The following is an 18,716-nucleotide window of genomic DNA, read 5'->3' as shown; positions in this document are numbered from 1 at the left end:
GCGGAGAGCGGAGCGCAGAGACATTCCTCATCCAGTTCAGAACTTGGACTGCCACAATGCCACAAGTGTCTGGGACAAGGTCGAGTCTCTTTTTGCGGCAGTCTCGTTTCGAGTTTGTGCCACGGCTAATTCGACGCCTTCTGTCTGTCGAGTCGTGTGTTCCGAGTTTTATCTTTTTCTCAACATATTATTTATGGTAATCGACATCAAATGCTGCCATTAAGCTCATTGCCATGGCAAGCGGCGGCGGCAAAAACGCTCCCATACTTTTTTCTGCTGATTTTTTTCGTTCTTAACATTGCTTCTGCTCTTTATAGGCTTCGAAAGCTAAAAATATTACACATCTGCATGGATGAACTCCAAAGCTGGAAGGTACTGAACTGTACAATCAACTTTTCAATACCCTTTTATGTTTCCAATTAAAAATTTTACTCATTATTCATAAGCTATACAAAAAAAATCGAGTCAAATTGCATTATTTTGTTAAAAGCAAGCGTAATCAAGCTAAAACCATGATATGACCTCTTTTATCCATAGTATAATCATTAACTTACTCAGCTCAACAACTTAACAACAAGTTCATGAACAGGATTCAGGATTTATTGTGATCTTATTTAACTAGCTATTATATGTTTATATATCATAAATATAAAAACATTCTTCAATGAACTAGACTGTGAATATGTCACTTCATTGAATTTTAAGAATTATTATTTATTTATATTGTTGACTGTATAAATTTCCAATTTTAATCTGCAAATGAAGGTTTATTTTTAAGTCCATGCAAAGTACCTTCTTTTGTCAGGGTATTTCGGCAGAATTTACATACAGTGTAGGCGATTTCTCATATTTGGCGCTTTTGAATTTTTTAACGCGAACGAATTTATGACAGGCACGTCGCTCCGTTCAAACGCTCCCCTCGCTTCTAAATAATTTGTTTGTATCTCATATTTGATTTTCGTTACGTACTTGTTTGTATGTATGTATCTCTTAGCACCTTATCAGCAGATTATTTGCATAATTTGAGAATATTTTCGAATCGAACAATGCTTTCCACGAATCCCAGTTGGAGCTTATCTAAGGAACCAGTGTGCGTGAGATAAGTTTGCCAGGGGTGATAAGAAGTCTCCTTATTCCAATGGCGCGTGTTCGATGAGCCCTAAATGCATGCTAATTAAATTATTCTAAAGTTCCTAATGGAAGAACTCATGCGATGAATCTGAATTTATAAGATTTTTCGGCTTATTTGCCATTATCAACTTATTTAATTACGGACTGTTTCTATGCAAATGCGAATCCAACTTTTTGCTAGCTGAAAAAAGTTTTAATTTTCAGCGAGGAGGTTGGCCCGATGATACGTGGAAATGGATAATTGCCGCGAGCGAAAAGCTCCTCACTCTACAAATTATTAAATTATGAAAGCCACTTTTTACTGATTAATATCTTTATGTGCTCATCGGCGTGTGTGCATACACAAACATATTTGTTTATGGGCCCAGAAAACTGCTTTTTAACCGCCCACTCGCACTCACATTCTCGCCCAAGCTATTAAAGATTATTAAAAGCACCTTGATCTCGGGAGAAGGAGCTCTCGTGGGTCTCCTGTTCCCGATGCTGTTGCTCCGTGGCCCGCAAACTTATTGATCCATAAAAAGCATAAAAACACAAGCGTTATTAGTATCATACGCTTCACAGGGGAAGAGCCAAAGTGTGCATCTTGTCAGCAGAGTGAAATGTGCAGCCAGTTGCCCTCTGACCTTTGGCAAGGTTGAACAGTCTCCTCCTCCTAGACCTCAGACCCAATTAAGTGGCTGCAAAGTTTATTTGGGAAAGCCCCGACAAACATAAATCCCAATATAGCACGGGTTGCCCAACGCAATCGGCCGAGGGTTATGTCTTTATAGACGGGGACTGCTCCCTCCCCCGGGAGATACTATCAATCTTTCAGCTTCATCTGCATTTGTTATGGCAACGGCTCCTCCTCCTCCTCCTCGGGCATTCATTTATGCATTTTATTGGCTCTTGACCAACCCGAGCACCATCAATCATCTCAATGGCTACTCAGGCCGACCTGCGCTGCCTTTTGTATTCATATTTATTATTTTGACTGCTCCGATGGTCCAGCAGTCATAAGTGGTTCACCTGCCTGCCTAGCAGCTTGCGAATATTTTAATCAATTATGCAAATCGCATTTATTGGGCCGTGATTTATGCGATTTGGGAGCTCGTGCGGATTGACGATGGGTGATTTGATGAACCTGGGAATGAATCTGGCCAGGCTGCGTTGACAATCGGAACTGATTTCCGAGCCAGGAACAATTACTCATCTCTGCGGAAGTGGTTTATGGGCCCACTCACAGCACTTGAGGCACCGCAAAGAGCTCTAAACGAAGTTATTTATAGAACGAGCTCTGATTTCAGGTTTGCCCAAGTGCGCTCGAAAACAGTTCTCCCCGCGGAGATAAGAACCCCCGTCGAAGATAAGACCCCGTACGGAAAATGCAAATAAGATACGCACCAGAAAAGTATTCGCTGCGCTTTCCGGCAACCTTCCAGGCGGATTTAATGAATGAAATCAACTTGAATTAAATTCCTCCATACTGCCTTGTTTCGTTTCTGTTTTGTTTACACACACTGCAGCTGTTGAATCACCGCAGAGCGAGAAATGTGTGGTTCGGCTGCCTTGCTTTGTTTCGCTTTGAAGGTAATAAATTTATAACACAATTGCATTGCATAAACAATTTCAAAACTGCACTCGAAACGGGCTCTCGTTCGCAGCAGCCTGTTTGCACTCTGTAACACTGTTTTCGTGTCGATTACATTTCGGCCATATATCCATATAGCTATACAGCCGATTTAACTGGTTTATTTGGGTTTCGCGAATGGATGTGTTTACCCAGGCCTGGCGAACGCCCGCGCGAATCTTTCAGCACGGCCCACGCACTTTCCGCGGCATCGCCAACTTCAGTTGCTGAAGATACTCTTTCGAGGGTTGAGCGGAGATAGAGATACTTTTCTCGACCGATCGAGCCAGCGAACCGAACCTCGAGTTGTGCGCCGCTGAAGTGCTCGGCACGTATTAATTTCTGTGGAGCGCCAAAGTATCCGAAAGATACATTCCGCTGGTCGCGCACAAGCGCACATGTGGGCAACTTCGCTGCCGACGTCGCCAACTTGTTTGACAGAAGAGCCAGCCGAACGAGAGCGCGTCCCCTGGATGTTTGTGTTTATGTTTCTATATTTCTGTATTTACTTATTTACGCATCCCGAAACCCGGGGCGACGATCGCGAGGGTCAGAAGACAAGACGGGGCATTAATGAGAAGCGACAAATTGTTGTCACTGCCGTCTCAAGTGGCAGCAGCCCTCGTTTATCTCCATCCGCCTCGCTGGCTTTGTTTTCGCGCTAGACAAGTATCTCTGTTCATTCTAATTCTGGCATCAAGCATCTAGCATCTAGCATCCAGCATCTGACATCTGGCAGACGATTGGCTGTGTGAATCTATTTAATTGCCGCAATGATTGGACTTAGCTCAATCCGAACAGACAGCAGGCAAACAGTAAACGGTGTCCGAAGAAGTCAGGTGGCCGGCGATTCCATCGTATGCAAATGACTCCATCAAAATTGGACAAGACGGCCGAGATGTGTTGTGTTTTTGGCTAATTAGACGTTTCGGCGAACGGGGCCACAAACCTCTCGAATGAGGCCAGCGTCTTTGATTTGAATTGCTCATTGTGGCAGGCGGCTCTTTTGGCCAAAGCCCGAATGCTTCCGCTTCGAAATACCTGGGCGGAAATCGCTCTTACAAATCAAATGCTTTGACCGGTGGTTTTGCGGCTTTTGCTCTCGATTATCCAGAGGTGTTCTGTTCGAGCGGAGGTTTTCACCGCCGCATCCAGTTATTTATTGCTGGATCCCGAACAATGGGACTGCTTTCTCCAATCTCGGTCGCTTAGATCAGAAATACCTGCGCTCCGACACCTACGAAGTGTTGAACTTGAATATCGGGGCTCCATGGGTGGCCGTGGCCCGAGTTTCGAGCGAGGAGTCCCCTCGTCTCACCTGCACCTAATGATGCATAATTACATGTGGGTTAAGTTTCGGTTTCAAGCATTTTCATTAGTTTGATGGCTTTTCTGCCAGGGATGGCTGTGCCGGGCGTTCCGGCTGTAATTATATAATCATTTTAATTGGATCCGGACATGTTTGCGGCCGCGGCGCATAACAAAGATTAATCGTGCTCGTGTCGGCGGGTCGGGAGCCAAGAAATCGAGCTCAAGTACGACCCGTCTTGCAGATACATTGTTACTTTGCTACTTGCAAGGTCGATTGGAAAGGTGGGCGGAGGGGGCGGGGCCGAATGCAGATTCCCTTGCAGAACTGTTTTCAATTATAACGGGCTTATGCAGGCGGGACGCCCACACTTAACTTCGCCTTGAAAAATCGCTCGGTCCTCCAGTCTCGCAAGACATTTATGAATTAGCCGCAATTTGTATCTGCTTCAGCTGTTTTTGCTACTTAGGGCTGCCTGCTCGCATTTCATTAGACTCAAATTGGCTTCATCACGTGATCGAAGAGGGGGCAGGGGAAAGGGGAAAGGGGAAGGGGGAGGGGGATCGCCGAGGCCAAAGGGGAAATCCAAACAACTCAAAACGGAACTCGCACCAAACGGCAGCCGCCGGAGTCTCACATTCTCACATAAATTTCCAGCACTTCGCTGGATCTTTCAGAAGCAGCACTTCTGCTTCTGCTTTTTGATGAGCACCTCCGCATCACTCTAAATTAATTGTGGGTCTATTGATAGGTTCCTCTTCTTTGTCTCGGGAGTCGGCACTCAGCATTCAACATTCAACATTCAGCATTCAGGTATATTTATCCGGCTCTGGAAATTGGGCGTTGCGTGCCGCACGACACGAAAACTCACAAGAGTCGCCTCCATGCGAAGTGTCAAAAACAGTTTCATAGGCCCAAAACACTGTGGATTCGTTTGAATAATGTATTACGTTATAATTGCTAAGGGTTGTCCGCAGGCAAATAAATTTGGGGCTTTTCCCAAACCCAATCAGCCGGAAAAAATATGCAAAGGCATGTCGGAGGCAGCGGGAAAAGCGGGTCAACAAAGATGTCGACAGGAACCAATCGCTTTGATAAACCGGGGGAAAAGATAAGCTGATCAGCAAAGGTACTCCACTGAAAGCGAATGCAGGAAATGTCGGGCTCCACTTCCTTGTTGTTGATTTAAAAGAGCCAGTGGAGACCATTAAAGAGTTCTGAGAACAGAAAATATTCCATCACTCCATTCTTAAATAATGGAAGGTATTATGTTATGAAAGAGAAAGGAAAGTTGTATTGGAGGTGCTGGAATATCCAATTCGTTGTTGGTATTAAGTTCTCTTAGAAACGTTGTTAAAAATAAGCAATAATTGTCTTCGGTTTAATTATTCGTTGTATAAAACAAGATCTGAAAACACAATATATTTAATTCTTAATTAATTAATATTAAAATTATAAATATTAATTTAATAACAATAAATAATAAACCAATCACCAGTGATTATGTTATGTAAATGAAGTCTTATTGGTAAGAACCAGTTGATAACCGTCTTAATAAAGTTATAAGAGCGTTAACTAGATAATTCCGGCCAACACATTCTCAGATGAACTAATCAGCATTATAGATATCCTGGCAATCGGCGGCAGAATCAAAGGGAACTGAACTACATTTCGCCCACTTCCCCCCCCTTTCCCCCTTCTTTCCACCGCAGAAATGCAGATGCAATTGCCAAGCCACACACTCGACAGGCCACACAGTCACCGTATTAGTAAGCTGGGGTCGGACTGCTGCCACTGTCACGCCCCACTTAACCATAAACACTCGAATTTCCATTGCTGCCACTCGGCACGGAGGCACCACGAGGAGCCCGAGACCGAATTCGGACCGTTTCAATTAGCAGACACCTCTCCTCCGAAGAGCCCGCAAACCGAACTCGGCCATGTGGAGGCATCCACATGGAGGCCCTCGGTCACATGCTCGTACATTCAGAACACTGGGCTGGAAAAAACTGCTGGCCAATATCCTGGCGGAAATTAATGTTGCTGTGGCAAGCACAATGCCAGAAGGAGGGCAAAAAAAAATGGAACGGAAAAAAGCGAATGCCACAAACCGATATGATTTGCCGGGTGAAAGAGGCGCGCGGGAACTGTTCGCTGTTCGCTGTTCGCTGTTCAATGTTCTCCGTTGTCAGCAGTTCCTTTTTCCTGCTGCTCACATCGACGGATGAAAGGGGGCTTAGACCGCAGCCAACCCCCAATCCCCCCCCCCCAGTCCCCCACCGCGAATCGAATCCCCCCGGCCGAAATCCCCGGAATATTGAACGTGCTCGGCGCATCGGATATGCAACGCGGAGGGGTGCCGCATAATCGCTATCAATTATATCGCTCAGCCCGGCATTGTTTCGATCTGCCAGCAGCTGTAAGCGAGGACTTACCTTGCCATCGGCGTCCGCGTGGGCGTGGTAGCGCACCTCCAGCGACCCGCCGAGCACCGCATACCAGAAGCGACCCTGTTCCCCGGCCCGAAACACTGTAAAGAGAGGGAGGAGGGTTGGAGGGTTGGGAGTTCAGTTGGCTGGCACCCGCTGCACGGCAAAGCCACTCGAAACAACACTCACGTGTCACGCCCTTCTCCAGGTCCTCGTAGAATCCGCACATGGCCAACTGCTGGAGCGCGGATCCCGGCAGGCGACACAGCGGCTCCACGCGACGCAGGCGGCACGAGATTAGCTCCACGTCACGCAGGTTCCGGTCGCAAGGACTGAAAAAGTAGTGTTTTTTAATCGTTAGGCATCGTGGAATGGCAAAAAGAACTAGTCATGTTGTTAGTGGGCTTTAGCTTAAAAAAAAAAAATATTTTATATACAAGCAAGGACGACTAGTTAAGGTCTGTAAAACAATTATTTTATTACAACCTACTTGTTGCGAAAATATTACCTTTTAATTTTGTCTTTAATAGAGAAATCGTTTTGTGCAAGAATGGGTTAGAACAGCAAGCGTTATAACTTATTTTGCTATTAAAAAGTAATGTAATCGTCAATGTAATTATTTAGTAAAAATAACAATAAAATGGTGTTACATTGAAAGGTATGTTACTATAAATACTCATAGTATCAAATTGTATCGTAAGTGTAAGAACCATGTGCCTTTCTCCCAAAACTTTCTTGAGCGGAGAATAAAAACTTAAGACGCCATAGATTGAGTATTAATTTCACTTTAAGAATGTAAATACAGAAAATAAGGTAATTTAATCCTGATTCTTAAAGCATCAATTAAAAAATAGCTCGGAAAGAAATATTTTAAACTTAAGTGGAGGCAATTTATATGGTTTTAAAACTCCCGTCTCAATCAGGCCAAAAAGGTTAATTAAACCTAATTTTCTCTAAATCTTAGGATAGGGAATGGTAGGATACCAAAGGTATCCATATGGGTTAAAGTATCCATAAAATTGCACGGCGAACAAAAAACAAGGAAAACCCTAAGCTATATTGTTTGTCACAAAATCATTTTCCCCATAAAATCAGGTAAGGTCCTTCTATTACTTTTTACGAGCAACTAGAGTTACAATTGCAAACAATTTTCAAATAGGGAAATTTATGTGGGCCATAAATCTAAAAGATCTCCAGAAGCTTTATTTTAAAGTGACCGAAATAGAATGTACAATAAAATAAGGAAGTACTTTGCCGATGGATTCAGCGTATTAAGCAATTGAAAGTTGAGCCCGTCGTACCAAACAATAGAGAACAGTAAAGAATAAAGGGACCTCAAAAAGATAATAAGCGAGTATTTTGCATTTATAATTTACTGACGCTTTGTAAAGCACTGCACTTGGCCGTGTTCTATTTTTGGTATCCCAACAAGGCCATAAACTGAATAAAAAAGAGGGGAGATGGGAAGGCAAAGAGAAATATTAGTTCAACAATAAACTCAAATTAAAAATTCCAGTGTCATTTGTACTTGGTTTGTGCGCACATTAAATATGCAAATTCTTCTTTTTTTCGTCTGTGTGCAAGTCAATTGAAAAATGAATAAATAAATATGAGAGTTTCCGGGCAAGAATCTCGCAGGAAACGGAAGCCTGCCATGAAAAATGAGAATAAAGGGGGAAAAAGATGAAGCCGTAATAGCCGACCAGCAACTAATTGCATAAAAAAAGTTAACCTAATAAGCTGATCTAATAAACACCCTATAATTCTTGGGACTACTGTGAAAGCAACTTTATGAAATAATTTTAAAGCCTAAACACTTGTTTTATATAATTCTTAAATAGTTAAGCTGGGGCAAGGTTTAAGTCCATGTACCAATAAATGTATTATCTTTCAGTTGTTAACTATTAAAGTATAATTTATTGTTTTAAAGCTTTTTATCTTCTCTGCACTTGGTGTTGCAAGTTGTGGCCAAAAACAGTGCTCTTCGCAATAAAAAAAAGTTGAGTTAAAGTTAACCTTTCTGTTGCCATGTTTCAAAAAGTTTTAGATTATTTTTAGGCGAGTACTCGCCCACAATAAATCCGGGGGCCGCCCACATTAAAGACTCCTCGCCGGGCTTCCGCCTAATTAAAAATTCCATAAAATTCGGAGAGCTCGGGCGATTCCGGGCGGAGGGATTACGGAGGATAGAAGGAGGTGACCTGGGCGAGTGGCTCCAGCTAGCATGGCAGACAAAGGCCGCCTGCAGATCGGAAATAAAGCACAAGTTGGCCTTCGCCGGGGCATCATCTGCATTGGCGCTACTTTTGCAGCGAGACGTCTACTTTTTGGCGCAGCCGTCGAGCAACTTTTGGCCGCCTGCCGAAGGTAAGCGGCTGTCTTGCCAGGCTCATACATAATTCATTCGCCGCGGAGGAGACGACGCTTGCCTGGATGCCGGGGATGATGTTGCCCCAGTGCCAGGGCCGCCAACTGTTTCTGGGCTTGTCGTTAACCAAACAGTCGGGTCCTAAGTGCTTTTTGGCAAGGGCGGGGACGATGGAGAGGGTGATGGTAATGGTTAGGGGGAGGGGGAGGGGGAGGGAAAGAGCCGGAAGCGCGTTGGGGCGCATCCTAGGCAGGCAGGAAACCCATGGCTCGTTGTTTATTATAATGGTTTTTGCGGTTTTTAGGCACACGCCCCGAACTTTAGTTTCGGAATTTGGTAATTGCCGTGCCGGCGATCCGTCAGCCCCGGAGATGCAGGAAAAATGGCTGGCATACATTAAAGCTGCTCCCGGCACACGTGGCGTATGATAAATGCCCGGTGGCACTTGTAAGTAAGACGACTTTCTGCCAGGGACCATCAATATCAATTGCTGTCTGGCTTTGCCACTTTACGCATTACGCACGGCGATTACCTTGCCTTCGCCTTCGCAGTGCCAAGGACTCGCAGGATTCGCTGGCTCCTTCGCTCGTGTGCAACGTGTCCTTTTCCTGCAGGTGTGCCTAAGCCCAGATCGCTCTTGATAAGCCGAATTACCAGCGTGACTTGCCTTCCCGCCGCCGGGCTTCTGCCATTAATTCTGCCCAAATTAAATCATTTATTTGGTTAGGTTTCCGGAGTGGCGGGCCATTTGTACTAAATGCAGAATGAGTTGCTGCCGGGGAGCGAAAGAAAAGGTGCCTGCGTCATTAGGAAATCGTGGAGTGGAGAAAGCAATCTGCGAAGTCTCTCCGATTATTATTTTAGTTGCCACCGCAGCCTGCAACCCACTTGGCCACTTGGCTCCCCCTAGCAGTGGGGCAACAAAAGGCAGCAAGTTGCAAATATTTGCCCCAGGCACACGGCAAACTGTTTGCTTTAAGCCTTTGCCACTTGACCTTTATTTTTTGCCGCTGCTGCGCGCAGTCACACGAGTGCCCGCTGACCCCCCAAGCCCCCCTCCCCCTCCCCCTGGCCCCTTAAATATGTGCGGGAGAAGCGTTTAAGCGTTGACAGAGCATGAAATTTGAAGAGATTGCCCTGTGATTGATGGTGTGGAGGCAGGGCGGCGCCACGCCCCTTCGGATACCAGCAATGAAATATAAGGCCACTCCGCAATAATAGAATGTGCCGCAGAACTGAGCAGTCGGTGGGTCGGTCATACGATGGCCAATGGTGACTTGTGAGTGGTGGCACTCGCCAAATGATTTTCCCAGCTGAAATCGAGCAAATTGCACCAAGTGGTTCTCGACCATTTACGCTTGAACAAATTGATTCGAAAGCACGGAATAAACAATGGCGATTTAAGCTCAAATTGTCGAGCTCTGTTGAATTTTATATAATATTTTTTTCGGATATAATTTTATTTTGCTGAACATAGATTACATGCACAAAGGGGACTTTTTAACCGCATGTCCACTCTTTTTATACCCTTGCAGAGCAAAAGGGTATTATAATTTCAGTCAGAAGTTTGCAACGCAGTGAAGGAGACACCTCAGACCCCATAAAGTATATATATTCTTGATCAGCATCACCATCTGAATCGAAATATGTATGTACGTCTGTCCGTCTGTCCGTCTGTCCGTCTGTCCGTCTGTCCGTCTGTCCGTCTGTCCGTTTCCGCGCAAACTAGTCTCTCAGTTTTAAAGCTATCGTGCTGAAACTTTCCCAAAAGTTGTGTAGTTGTTGCACGCAGTATATAAGTCGGAACGAGCCGGATCGGCCGACTATATCGGATAGCTCCAATACAAGAGAATGAAATTAAAAATTCTCACTCTGTTGTTTTTGATCAGATCGACTTGAATTCTTCAAGATGGCGTTTTCTAACTGTTATTGAATTTCGGATTAAATTTGATCAAAATCGGATAACTCTATCATATAGCTGCCATAGGAGAGATCAAAAAATATATATAGAATTAATGGAAATAAATTGATAGCATCGTTGTTTTTTATCCCACGAGCATGATTTTTTGAATATCAAGTTTTTTAACAACCCTTATATTGAGAAAAAAGTTTCATAAAAATCGGACAACTATATCTTATAGCTGCCATAGGAAAGATCGAAAAATCTATATAGAAATAACGGAAATAAAATTATAACATCGTTGGTTTTTATTTGATAAGCATGATTTTTGAAATTTAACGTTTTCTAACGACTCTTGAATTACGAATTAATTTTGATGAAAATCGGACAACTATATCATACATATATGTAGCTCCCATATGATCTATAGTCGAAAATATGGAAAATGAATAGAAAAATCGTCTTAGCTTCGATGTTGTTTAGCCTTTATGTATTTTTTTCGACATATTTGATGACTGCAAGGGTATATAAGCTTCGGCTTGCCGAAGCTAGCTTCCTTTCTTGTTTATTTCTGAAACATTGATAAAAACTTTTGGAGGAAAGTGACCGCACAAATTGCTAGCAACAAGGCTTTTGCAACCACAACAACCGGGGGATAAAATGGACATGTAAATTATTTATCCATGTTAAAGCCTCTTTGAACGGCACGTAAGGCTTGTCAATATGCATACAACATATTATGTGTTCTCTTTTAAATTTACACTTCTGGCACTTCTGGCACTTTTAAACTTGTTTCCTTGGAAAAACCAACTGTAGCTAAAACAAAGTTTATGGTAAAATATGAGAAACCAACATAAAGGCGCTGACCCCTTTAAATGTCAATTGATTTAAACATAAATGTTCAAAATCTGTTTACGTTTGAAAATGTGTTGACATTTAATATCCGTCAGAATAATAAGAAATGCCATTAATTACTCTTTGTTCATTGCGCGTGGTTGGATAATAGTTCCATATATGTACATATTTCCATCAAAAACTGATGTTTAACAAAAACAGCTAAGCCGCCTTTAAAACAATATTTTTTTGTGTGCACTTTTATCATTCAATTAATTTCGGTCTGCTATTCAAGCCCGATTATGTAATTGCCTCGCCAGCGGCTGCTCAGTCAGTCAAAGGGAATCGGTATTGGGATTTAATAAAGCGGGTAATTCGTGGCAGGCCGTGTCCACAATATGGATTGTTCTTTTCCCGCCAGCGAAGATGGAGGAAGATCGAGTGGCAAGCAGATGTTGCTTCTTGACAAATGAATGTAGAGCATGACGGTAACATTTTAAAATGTTTCGCCCTCGTTCTTGTTTTGTTTGTACTCCTCGTCGAGCTTTTCATTTAACGTGCATGTGCTTCGATGTGAGTGTACGTGTTTTCCCTGGGAAAACAAGAGGAAAGGAGCTTGTGCACTCGTCTTGAAAATGTTTCTGGAAATTTAAGAAACGCTCTGAAGCTTTTCAGGAGAAATTCAATTAGGCAACTTTGGTTTGAGCATAAAACTTATCATTTAAATTACGGCAAGTTCTCCATCTCAGCCTGGACTTGGTCGGGGGGTAATTGTGCAGTTTATTTTTGAAAAGTGTCTTAATTAAAGTGTTTTCCTCGCCGTGAAAACACTCATTTCACTTACCGTTTGTCCATTGCAGTTATCCATTCCATTGCCATGTTGGCTTTTTTATTATTATTCCTTTGAGCGCTTAGGTATTCGTCGGTTTGAAATTAATAAAATTATCAGGAGCACATTCCACAAATACCGAACTGAACTGTTGCTCTGGCGCGCCGCAACTTTCAACGAGGAACATAAATCGAAGCGCAGAAGAGTCCAAGGTTGTGCAAATTAATGGCGCATTGCGGGCCGGGAAAGCGAAATCAAAATCAAAATACCGGAAAATGGCGAGGACGCAGTCAGTCCGCGTCACCTGAATCCGCGACGGTGCCTTCAATTTGCGATTCCCTTTGAATGTTGCATGCCAGCGTTTGTGGAGCTCCGTCAAATGGCTTAGCCCAGCATCGCACTCGAAATCGGCTTTTGGGAGCGACAGAGCGAGCTTAAGCCAAAGGGTTCGCGAAAGTAACTTGTTGATTAAGCGAAAGTTCCGAAATAGATTTCAATTCGAGTTTCCGGCGACTGGCTCTGGGGACCCGTGCAACTGCAAAGTTAAATTGGGCAAATGTGAGACCGAGTTTTCAGCAGGCTAAATTCACTACAAAGTAAGTGTAAGCTAGCCGCGGGCTCTCGAGGGATGAAAGGGAAAGGGAAAGGGGATCTAATATTATTTTTACAAACCGCCAGAAGCAGATGTAAAAGTTTTCCTCTTACACATAACATTTTTCCTGCTGCGAACTAATGTGGATTGCCATTGTTGGACTTGCCAAAAAGGGTTTTTCCAACGCGTCCCTGGCTTTCTGTTTTTGTGCGAGTTGCCAACTGCTGACAGCTGGACAGAAGGCCCTAATGTGTGGGTTTGTGGGTATCTGTGTCCCCGACAAAGGCAAATGTTATGAATAAGCTTTGATGCGAGCTCCGACGCCAGAGGGGGATCACGAGTGGGAGGGGAGAACTAACAAACTGTAGGGTACCTACTAATCTAACAATAGTTCTCCCAGATAACAATAGATTACTCCGCACACTCGGCGAATGCCTAATGCGCTGTCAATGGGCAAACTGATTTCCCAGAACGCCAACACCCAGATCGCATAGCATGCAAACGCACGATCTCCGGGTGGATAATGTTTACTAGTCCACTGCACCAGTATCCCTATCTATGTCTGTAATATAGAGCGACTGCGTATTTACTTCTGCGTCAATGGAAAAACATAACATCTATCACTCCATCGGAAGTGCAGTGTCTTTCGGCAGCGGAGCGACTGCACGAACACAATAACACAAGTGTCTGCTCGAAAGAAAGACACCGAGAGGGGCCATCAGTCTGCATATGAATAATTAAGCATACGCCACCGTGCCAACGGAGGCGCCTCAATGTATGCCACGTTTTCTGACGTGTCTCTCGCTCGCTGGCTGCACGTAAATTGTGACAAAAGCCCACGGGAGATAAGACCGATATTGTCGATTGCTGCGTGGGCCGAGGCGATAAGAATCCACTATCGGACGTGTTCAGCAAATGGCAGTCCGTCTACGAGTATGTAGGTTTCGACCATTTAGGTTTCTTCCACTTGCCAAATGCAATTAGAGCTCGTAACAAAGATTCCCTTTAGACAAACATTAGGAAACGAGTTGAGCAAGTTTTGAAAACGCTCAGGAAACAGATGTTTCAAGTAATTTCCTCTTCAGGGTTTCAAACTTAGTTTTTAATTAAGCAGCCGACCGAAGGCACAAGTTTGAGCCGCAATAAATGTGATTTAACTTTCCACTGCAGTCGTTTCCAAGGGGAAAACTTGGCCATTTAGCTTGGTCATTGTGTGAGCAATCAAACTGAATCAAATACTTACGCATCCCCTGAGTGGAGAAAAGTATCAGAAGATGCAAGTAATGGGATAAACGGGAGGTCGAACCGAAACACAAAGTTTCAGAAGCTCAAACAGCGCGAAATTAGATCTTTCCAAGTCGTGAAACTCAAGTCCTGGTTTTTAAGACTCAACCGTAAAATAACTATTGGATATTCGATTAACGCGAATCACAGGAATTGAGCCAAATTTAAAATCGAACTGACTCAACACCGGATTTCGAAAACAAGCAATTTTTTAAAACTTCTTCAAGCACTTGGTGTATACAGTTTTTGAGTAAACATCTCAGTTCCGAACTTCCGCTGAATCGCCGTCGCGTCCGAATCATTTGGTAGTCGCGTCGCAACTGTTTGGCCGATTTCCGATTTCCGAGTTGGCTGCTCTTCACCACGCTCCTGTCCTGCGCCTCACAGGTGAGTTTCCCGGAGGAGGCCGTGGGGGAGGGGGCGTGGTGGGTTCTGGCACCACCCCCCTCCCCTTCTCGCTGGGCGGATTGTTGAAACTTACTCATTGCCGATGACTGCAGTGTTGACGGCTGCGGTATTTTTGGCCTTGTTGTTGTTTCACCCCTCACCCCTCTCCCCCTCCACTCCCATTCACGTGTTTTGGCGGGTTTTTTTAGCAACAAGTTTGAAAAATCCTCCGCACAGTGGGTAGTTCGCGAAAAAACAAGCTGAAAATATATCATATAACCCGATGTGTCAGTCTTGGTAAAATTGTAATTTCTAGAAGATCGTTGTATAAAATAACCTTAAACAACTTGAATATCCTAAAAGCAAAGTGTGTGTCTATTTAGGCAACGGCAATAAGTCAATCTACTCCAGTATGCAAGAAAACGAAAAGCGAGGCCTGCTGATGATTTTTGCTTTTCGTTGCTTTCATAAGTTTGTGCTATGCTTCGACTGCGACTTCTAATTTTTTCAAAAGCAGAAGCAGAAGCAATTGCTACTTTTAGAATATTGCAAACAGTCGAAGCACCGAATAGCTTATATTTTGCGACTTCTGCTAATTCGACTGCAGTTTTTTAAACACTGATCCACAGTACCCATAAAATTTTAACTCACTAACTCAGATTCTTTTTTATTATTATACTCAGTATACTTTATCAGTATACTCGCACCACTGAAAGCTTTAAATAAAACTAGAATTAAGAACTAATTTTCAAACAAAACCTACATCCGTTATTATGTTTAAGTTTTCCGCCTCTTATAAGATTATTAGCAAAGTTTAAAGTAGGTACCCACGAACTTTATATTGTTAGCTACTGTAGTGATACAATCAGGGCGTTTTCTCTTCAGTGGTCGCAGCAAAAGTGATCTTTATTTCATCATCTCTGTTAATGCTTAGCCTATTTCACAATCTCGTTTGTGCAAGAGAGAGACGTACATACTTAGAGATGGGTTTACATGGTGTTTCTTAAAGGAGTAAGGGGGACATAAAGGATGACTTAACTTAAGCAATATACAATAACGTTAACTGCTTATCAAGCAGTGCTTAATAATTGGTATATGTACATAGGGCTGCTTGCTACACTACCAAAATGAATATTTCTGCTTTTGAACAAGTATGTATATTCAACTGTACTAGCTTTTCACTATTTAGAGACTGTTTCAATTGCCAAGAACGGGTGGATCCGATTCATCTGTTTTTCTTTATTTCTTTGCACACTATTGACTAAAGTTAAAGCGTCCTGTGCCAGGCCTTAAGCTATGGATGAGGACAACGCATTTTTAATTTATTCACTCGAATATTCAACGTAGCCCAGCCAGCATGTTTCGGCAACATTTGTTGCCCGCTCTCCGCTTATCTGTGGAGCAACAAACTGTTGAGCGCTGTTTTGGTGAGTCGGCGCTGTGGGGAGCACTTCAACAGGCAACTGTCCGTCCGTTCGGCAGTCGGACTGGCGACCACCCACAACCGCCCCCCGGCAGCGCTCCATCATCCACTTGCCTGAAATTGCACATAAAATGGAATCGCAATGCGAAACAATCAACGTGTCAATTAAATAATGCAGAGCAACAGCGGCGAAACTGCAAGTAAAATATCGCAGGTGAGTTCGAGGAGGGAGCCCGCACTTTCGGACATTTGGACATTTGGACATTTACTGACGGTTTGTCACTACCAGCGAATGAATCAAGCGATTCACTCGTGTGAGCAGCACCTGAACAGGTGCGAAAATGCAAAGCTTTCCTTTTGTTTTCCGCCTGTGTTTCACACTTTTTCCGGGCTTCCGCTCGAATCTGTTGTTGTGGTCGCTGCCACAATATTTACGGCACTCTCGAGTGCCTTTACTTCCGCATGAATCATTCCCAGTTTCAGTCCCAACGCGTATAAATTCTTCGCTTTTCCTTTTGCAGTGGCTGCACAGTGAGGAAAAACTGTATCCCCGCTCGTCTGCTGGAGATTGAATGGACTTCAATCGTGTTGCAAACAGACAAGCGATTATGGGGGCAGGAGTTTGGAACAACAGCCGAATTGTGAGCGATGGAAAACTTTTTCATTGAGCTAATAGCATGCACAAAGTTTCTGCTGTTTTTAATAATAACAAGCACATAATAGTTTATATATGTCTTGAACTTTGACTGTTTTGAATAGCTTATGAGTAACGCCATTTCTTGTTGTTGAATTGTAATTAAGCTGATATGATGGAAATAATAAATTGTTTTTTCCGGTGCTCTGTTCTTTTGGTTTTCATGGTGTCTGCCTGCCGCATTTTTTATGAGCTCGCCCCACGTCGACAGGACCATCATAGACATTTTTTCGGGCGGCCATCCCGCAATGAAATTCCTGGAATTTTACGGCCGCTTTGCCTGTTGAATTTGTCATCACATGGCGATGGCGATGGCGATGGCAGTCCTGTTCCATCAGGCAGACAGGCAGACAGGACAGCACCCGTCGGTAATTATGATAAATGCGTTCTTAATAAACTCCGCTGGTGGGCGCGGCTGGCGTTAAAGAGCTCGACGACTTAATGACGGACTCCGCGGGCTTAATGCACTTCCCCTCCGTCCTCAACGCATTGTGTACTCTAACATACCTCCCGTTCTAATGGCGCTTCCTGTCTTCCTGTCTTGGCCATTAGCAGAATATGCTGTTGCACGTCGATCGACCCGACAGCGATGTGTTCCAATCCTCGACGTGGACTTAGGCGCCCATCCCTCCCCCTTCCTTTCCCATTCCCTTCACCTCTCGCTGTCCCTTTAAAAGTCAGTCACTCAGTGAGTTCGCTGGCCAGAGCCGTTGGAACGTGTTTATGGCCTGATTGCACTTTCGCCCCACCTGCTGATGTCATTACCATCGGACGTCGCATGTGTGTACCCCTGCTGCAATGCTCTTTAGTTGCATTAATGGTTATTCAATCAGCGTTTAACGCAAATTGCCTGTTAAAGCTGCCCCGCTCCATGCAAATGTTTGCGTATTATGGCCGTGTAATTTGATTAGCCGATAAATGGGCTAACACACGTGCATGCAGGCGGAGTTCCTGTGTTATGGCCATGTTATGACTAGCTAATAAGGCACTCGCATATTCCGTAGGTCAAAGATCCACAGAACTCCCTCATCCCCGGTGGTGAACTGTAGCACACATTTGGGGGCAGCATAAGTTGCTCTTTACGCTTGTTCCTTCCAGATATTGATATCTGCCTATGTGTTTGTATATGTATGTCGATATTTGTGGGCATCTGTGCTCAATAATTGTTTACAAGGCTGAGACAAGCAATTAAGTGCAACCCAACTCTGAAAATTTAAAGCAAGTAATAAATGTGTTCTACCATCATTATGTATGAATGAAGTACTTACATTTAAGATTAGATTCAATTGTATTGCAAACTTAACATTCGTTTAATGCCAAAGCACTTAAGTTGAAACTTTGTATTCCGAAATCTACAATCTTTGATGACAATCTTTGATCTGATGATGACAATCTTTGATCTGCTTTTATGTACAGCTCAAGAAAACAACTCTTAAACGCTTCAACCCATTAAATCCAACGTTAATCAGTTGTTCTTCTGCCAAAAAGTTAATAGTCAGAAATAGCTAAGGGTCTTAACGCCGTCCAGACTGTCAAATTTTCCAAGAAAATACTCACCATGCTGAAAGTGTCGCAATGTAAACACAAACGTTGGGGTAATAACAGTCCCGTCAATTCGGCAAATCCCAGCAAATCAAATGCTAATAGACGCAATGGAGTCTCTGTCATTTGCATTCGACCAAAAACTTGATTATCCGCGCGATTTACGGAGCGCAATTGTGGGCGAATGGCGGCGGGGCGGTGGAAATGGGAAAACTGTGTGCTTAATGAGCTCAGTGAAATGTGTGCTTAAAATTAACTTTTAGCCAACAAACTCGTCGTCGCTGCGAGTTGTCCCCGTTCTCGGTCGCTTTCGGCAGCTGTTGCTCAGCCAGACTGGTTCATGGCTCATAATTAGGCATTCAGTTCGGCAGGCAGCCCGGCT

At 43.7% G+C, this 18,716-nt stretch overlaps 1 protein-coding gene across 2 annotated transcripts in view; it reads right to left on the bottom strand.

Annotated features, from left to right (window-relative positions):
- The window catches only part of LOC108094288 (rap guanine nucleotide exchange factor 4), a 43,450-nt gene extending 29,007 nt beyond the window's left edge, over window positions 1-14,443 (bottom strand). The window contains exons 1-4 of one of the 2 annotated variants that reach the window (XM_017194783.2): window positions 14,248-14,443; window positions 12,428-12,947; window positions 6,671-6,813; window positions 6,488-6,582 (exon numbers count right to left, since the gene is read on the bottom strand). In XM_017194783.2, coding sequence (XP_017050272.1) covers window positions 6,488-6,582; window positions 6,671-6,813; window positions 12,428-12,462 — 273 coding nt within the window. In that variant the 5' untranslated portion in view covers window positions 12,463-12,947; window positions 14,248-14,443. Of the gene's footprint in view, window positions 1-2,517; window positions 3,100-6,487; window positions 6,583-6,670; window positions 6,814-12,427; window positions 12,948-14,247 lie in introns of those variants that run through there. The other variant, XM_017194786.1, reaches the window with a different exon arrangement.
- Window positions 14,444-18,716: the final 4,273 nt, after the last annotated feature.

The sequence above is a fragment of the Drosophila ficusphila genome, unplaced genomic scaffold (assembly GCF_018152265.1).
Source record: "Drosophila ficusphila isolate 14025-0441.05 unplaced genomic scaffold, ASM1815226v1 contig_414, whole genome shotgun sequence".
Lineage (NCBI taxonomy): Eukaryota > Metazoa > Arthropoda > Insecta > Diptera > Drosophilidae > Drosophila > Drosophila ficusphila.
This window is presented reverse-complemented; position numbering and strand designations above follow the sequence as displayed.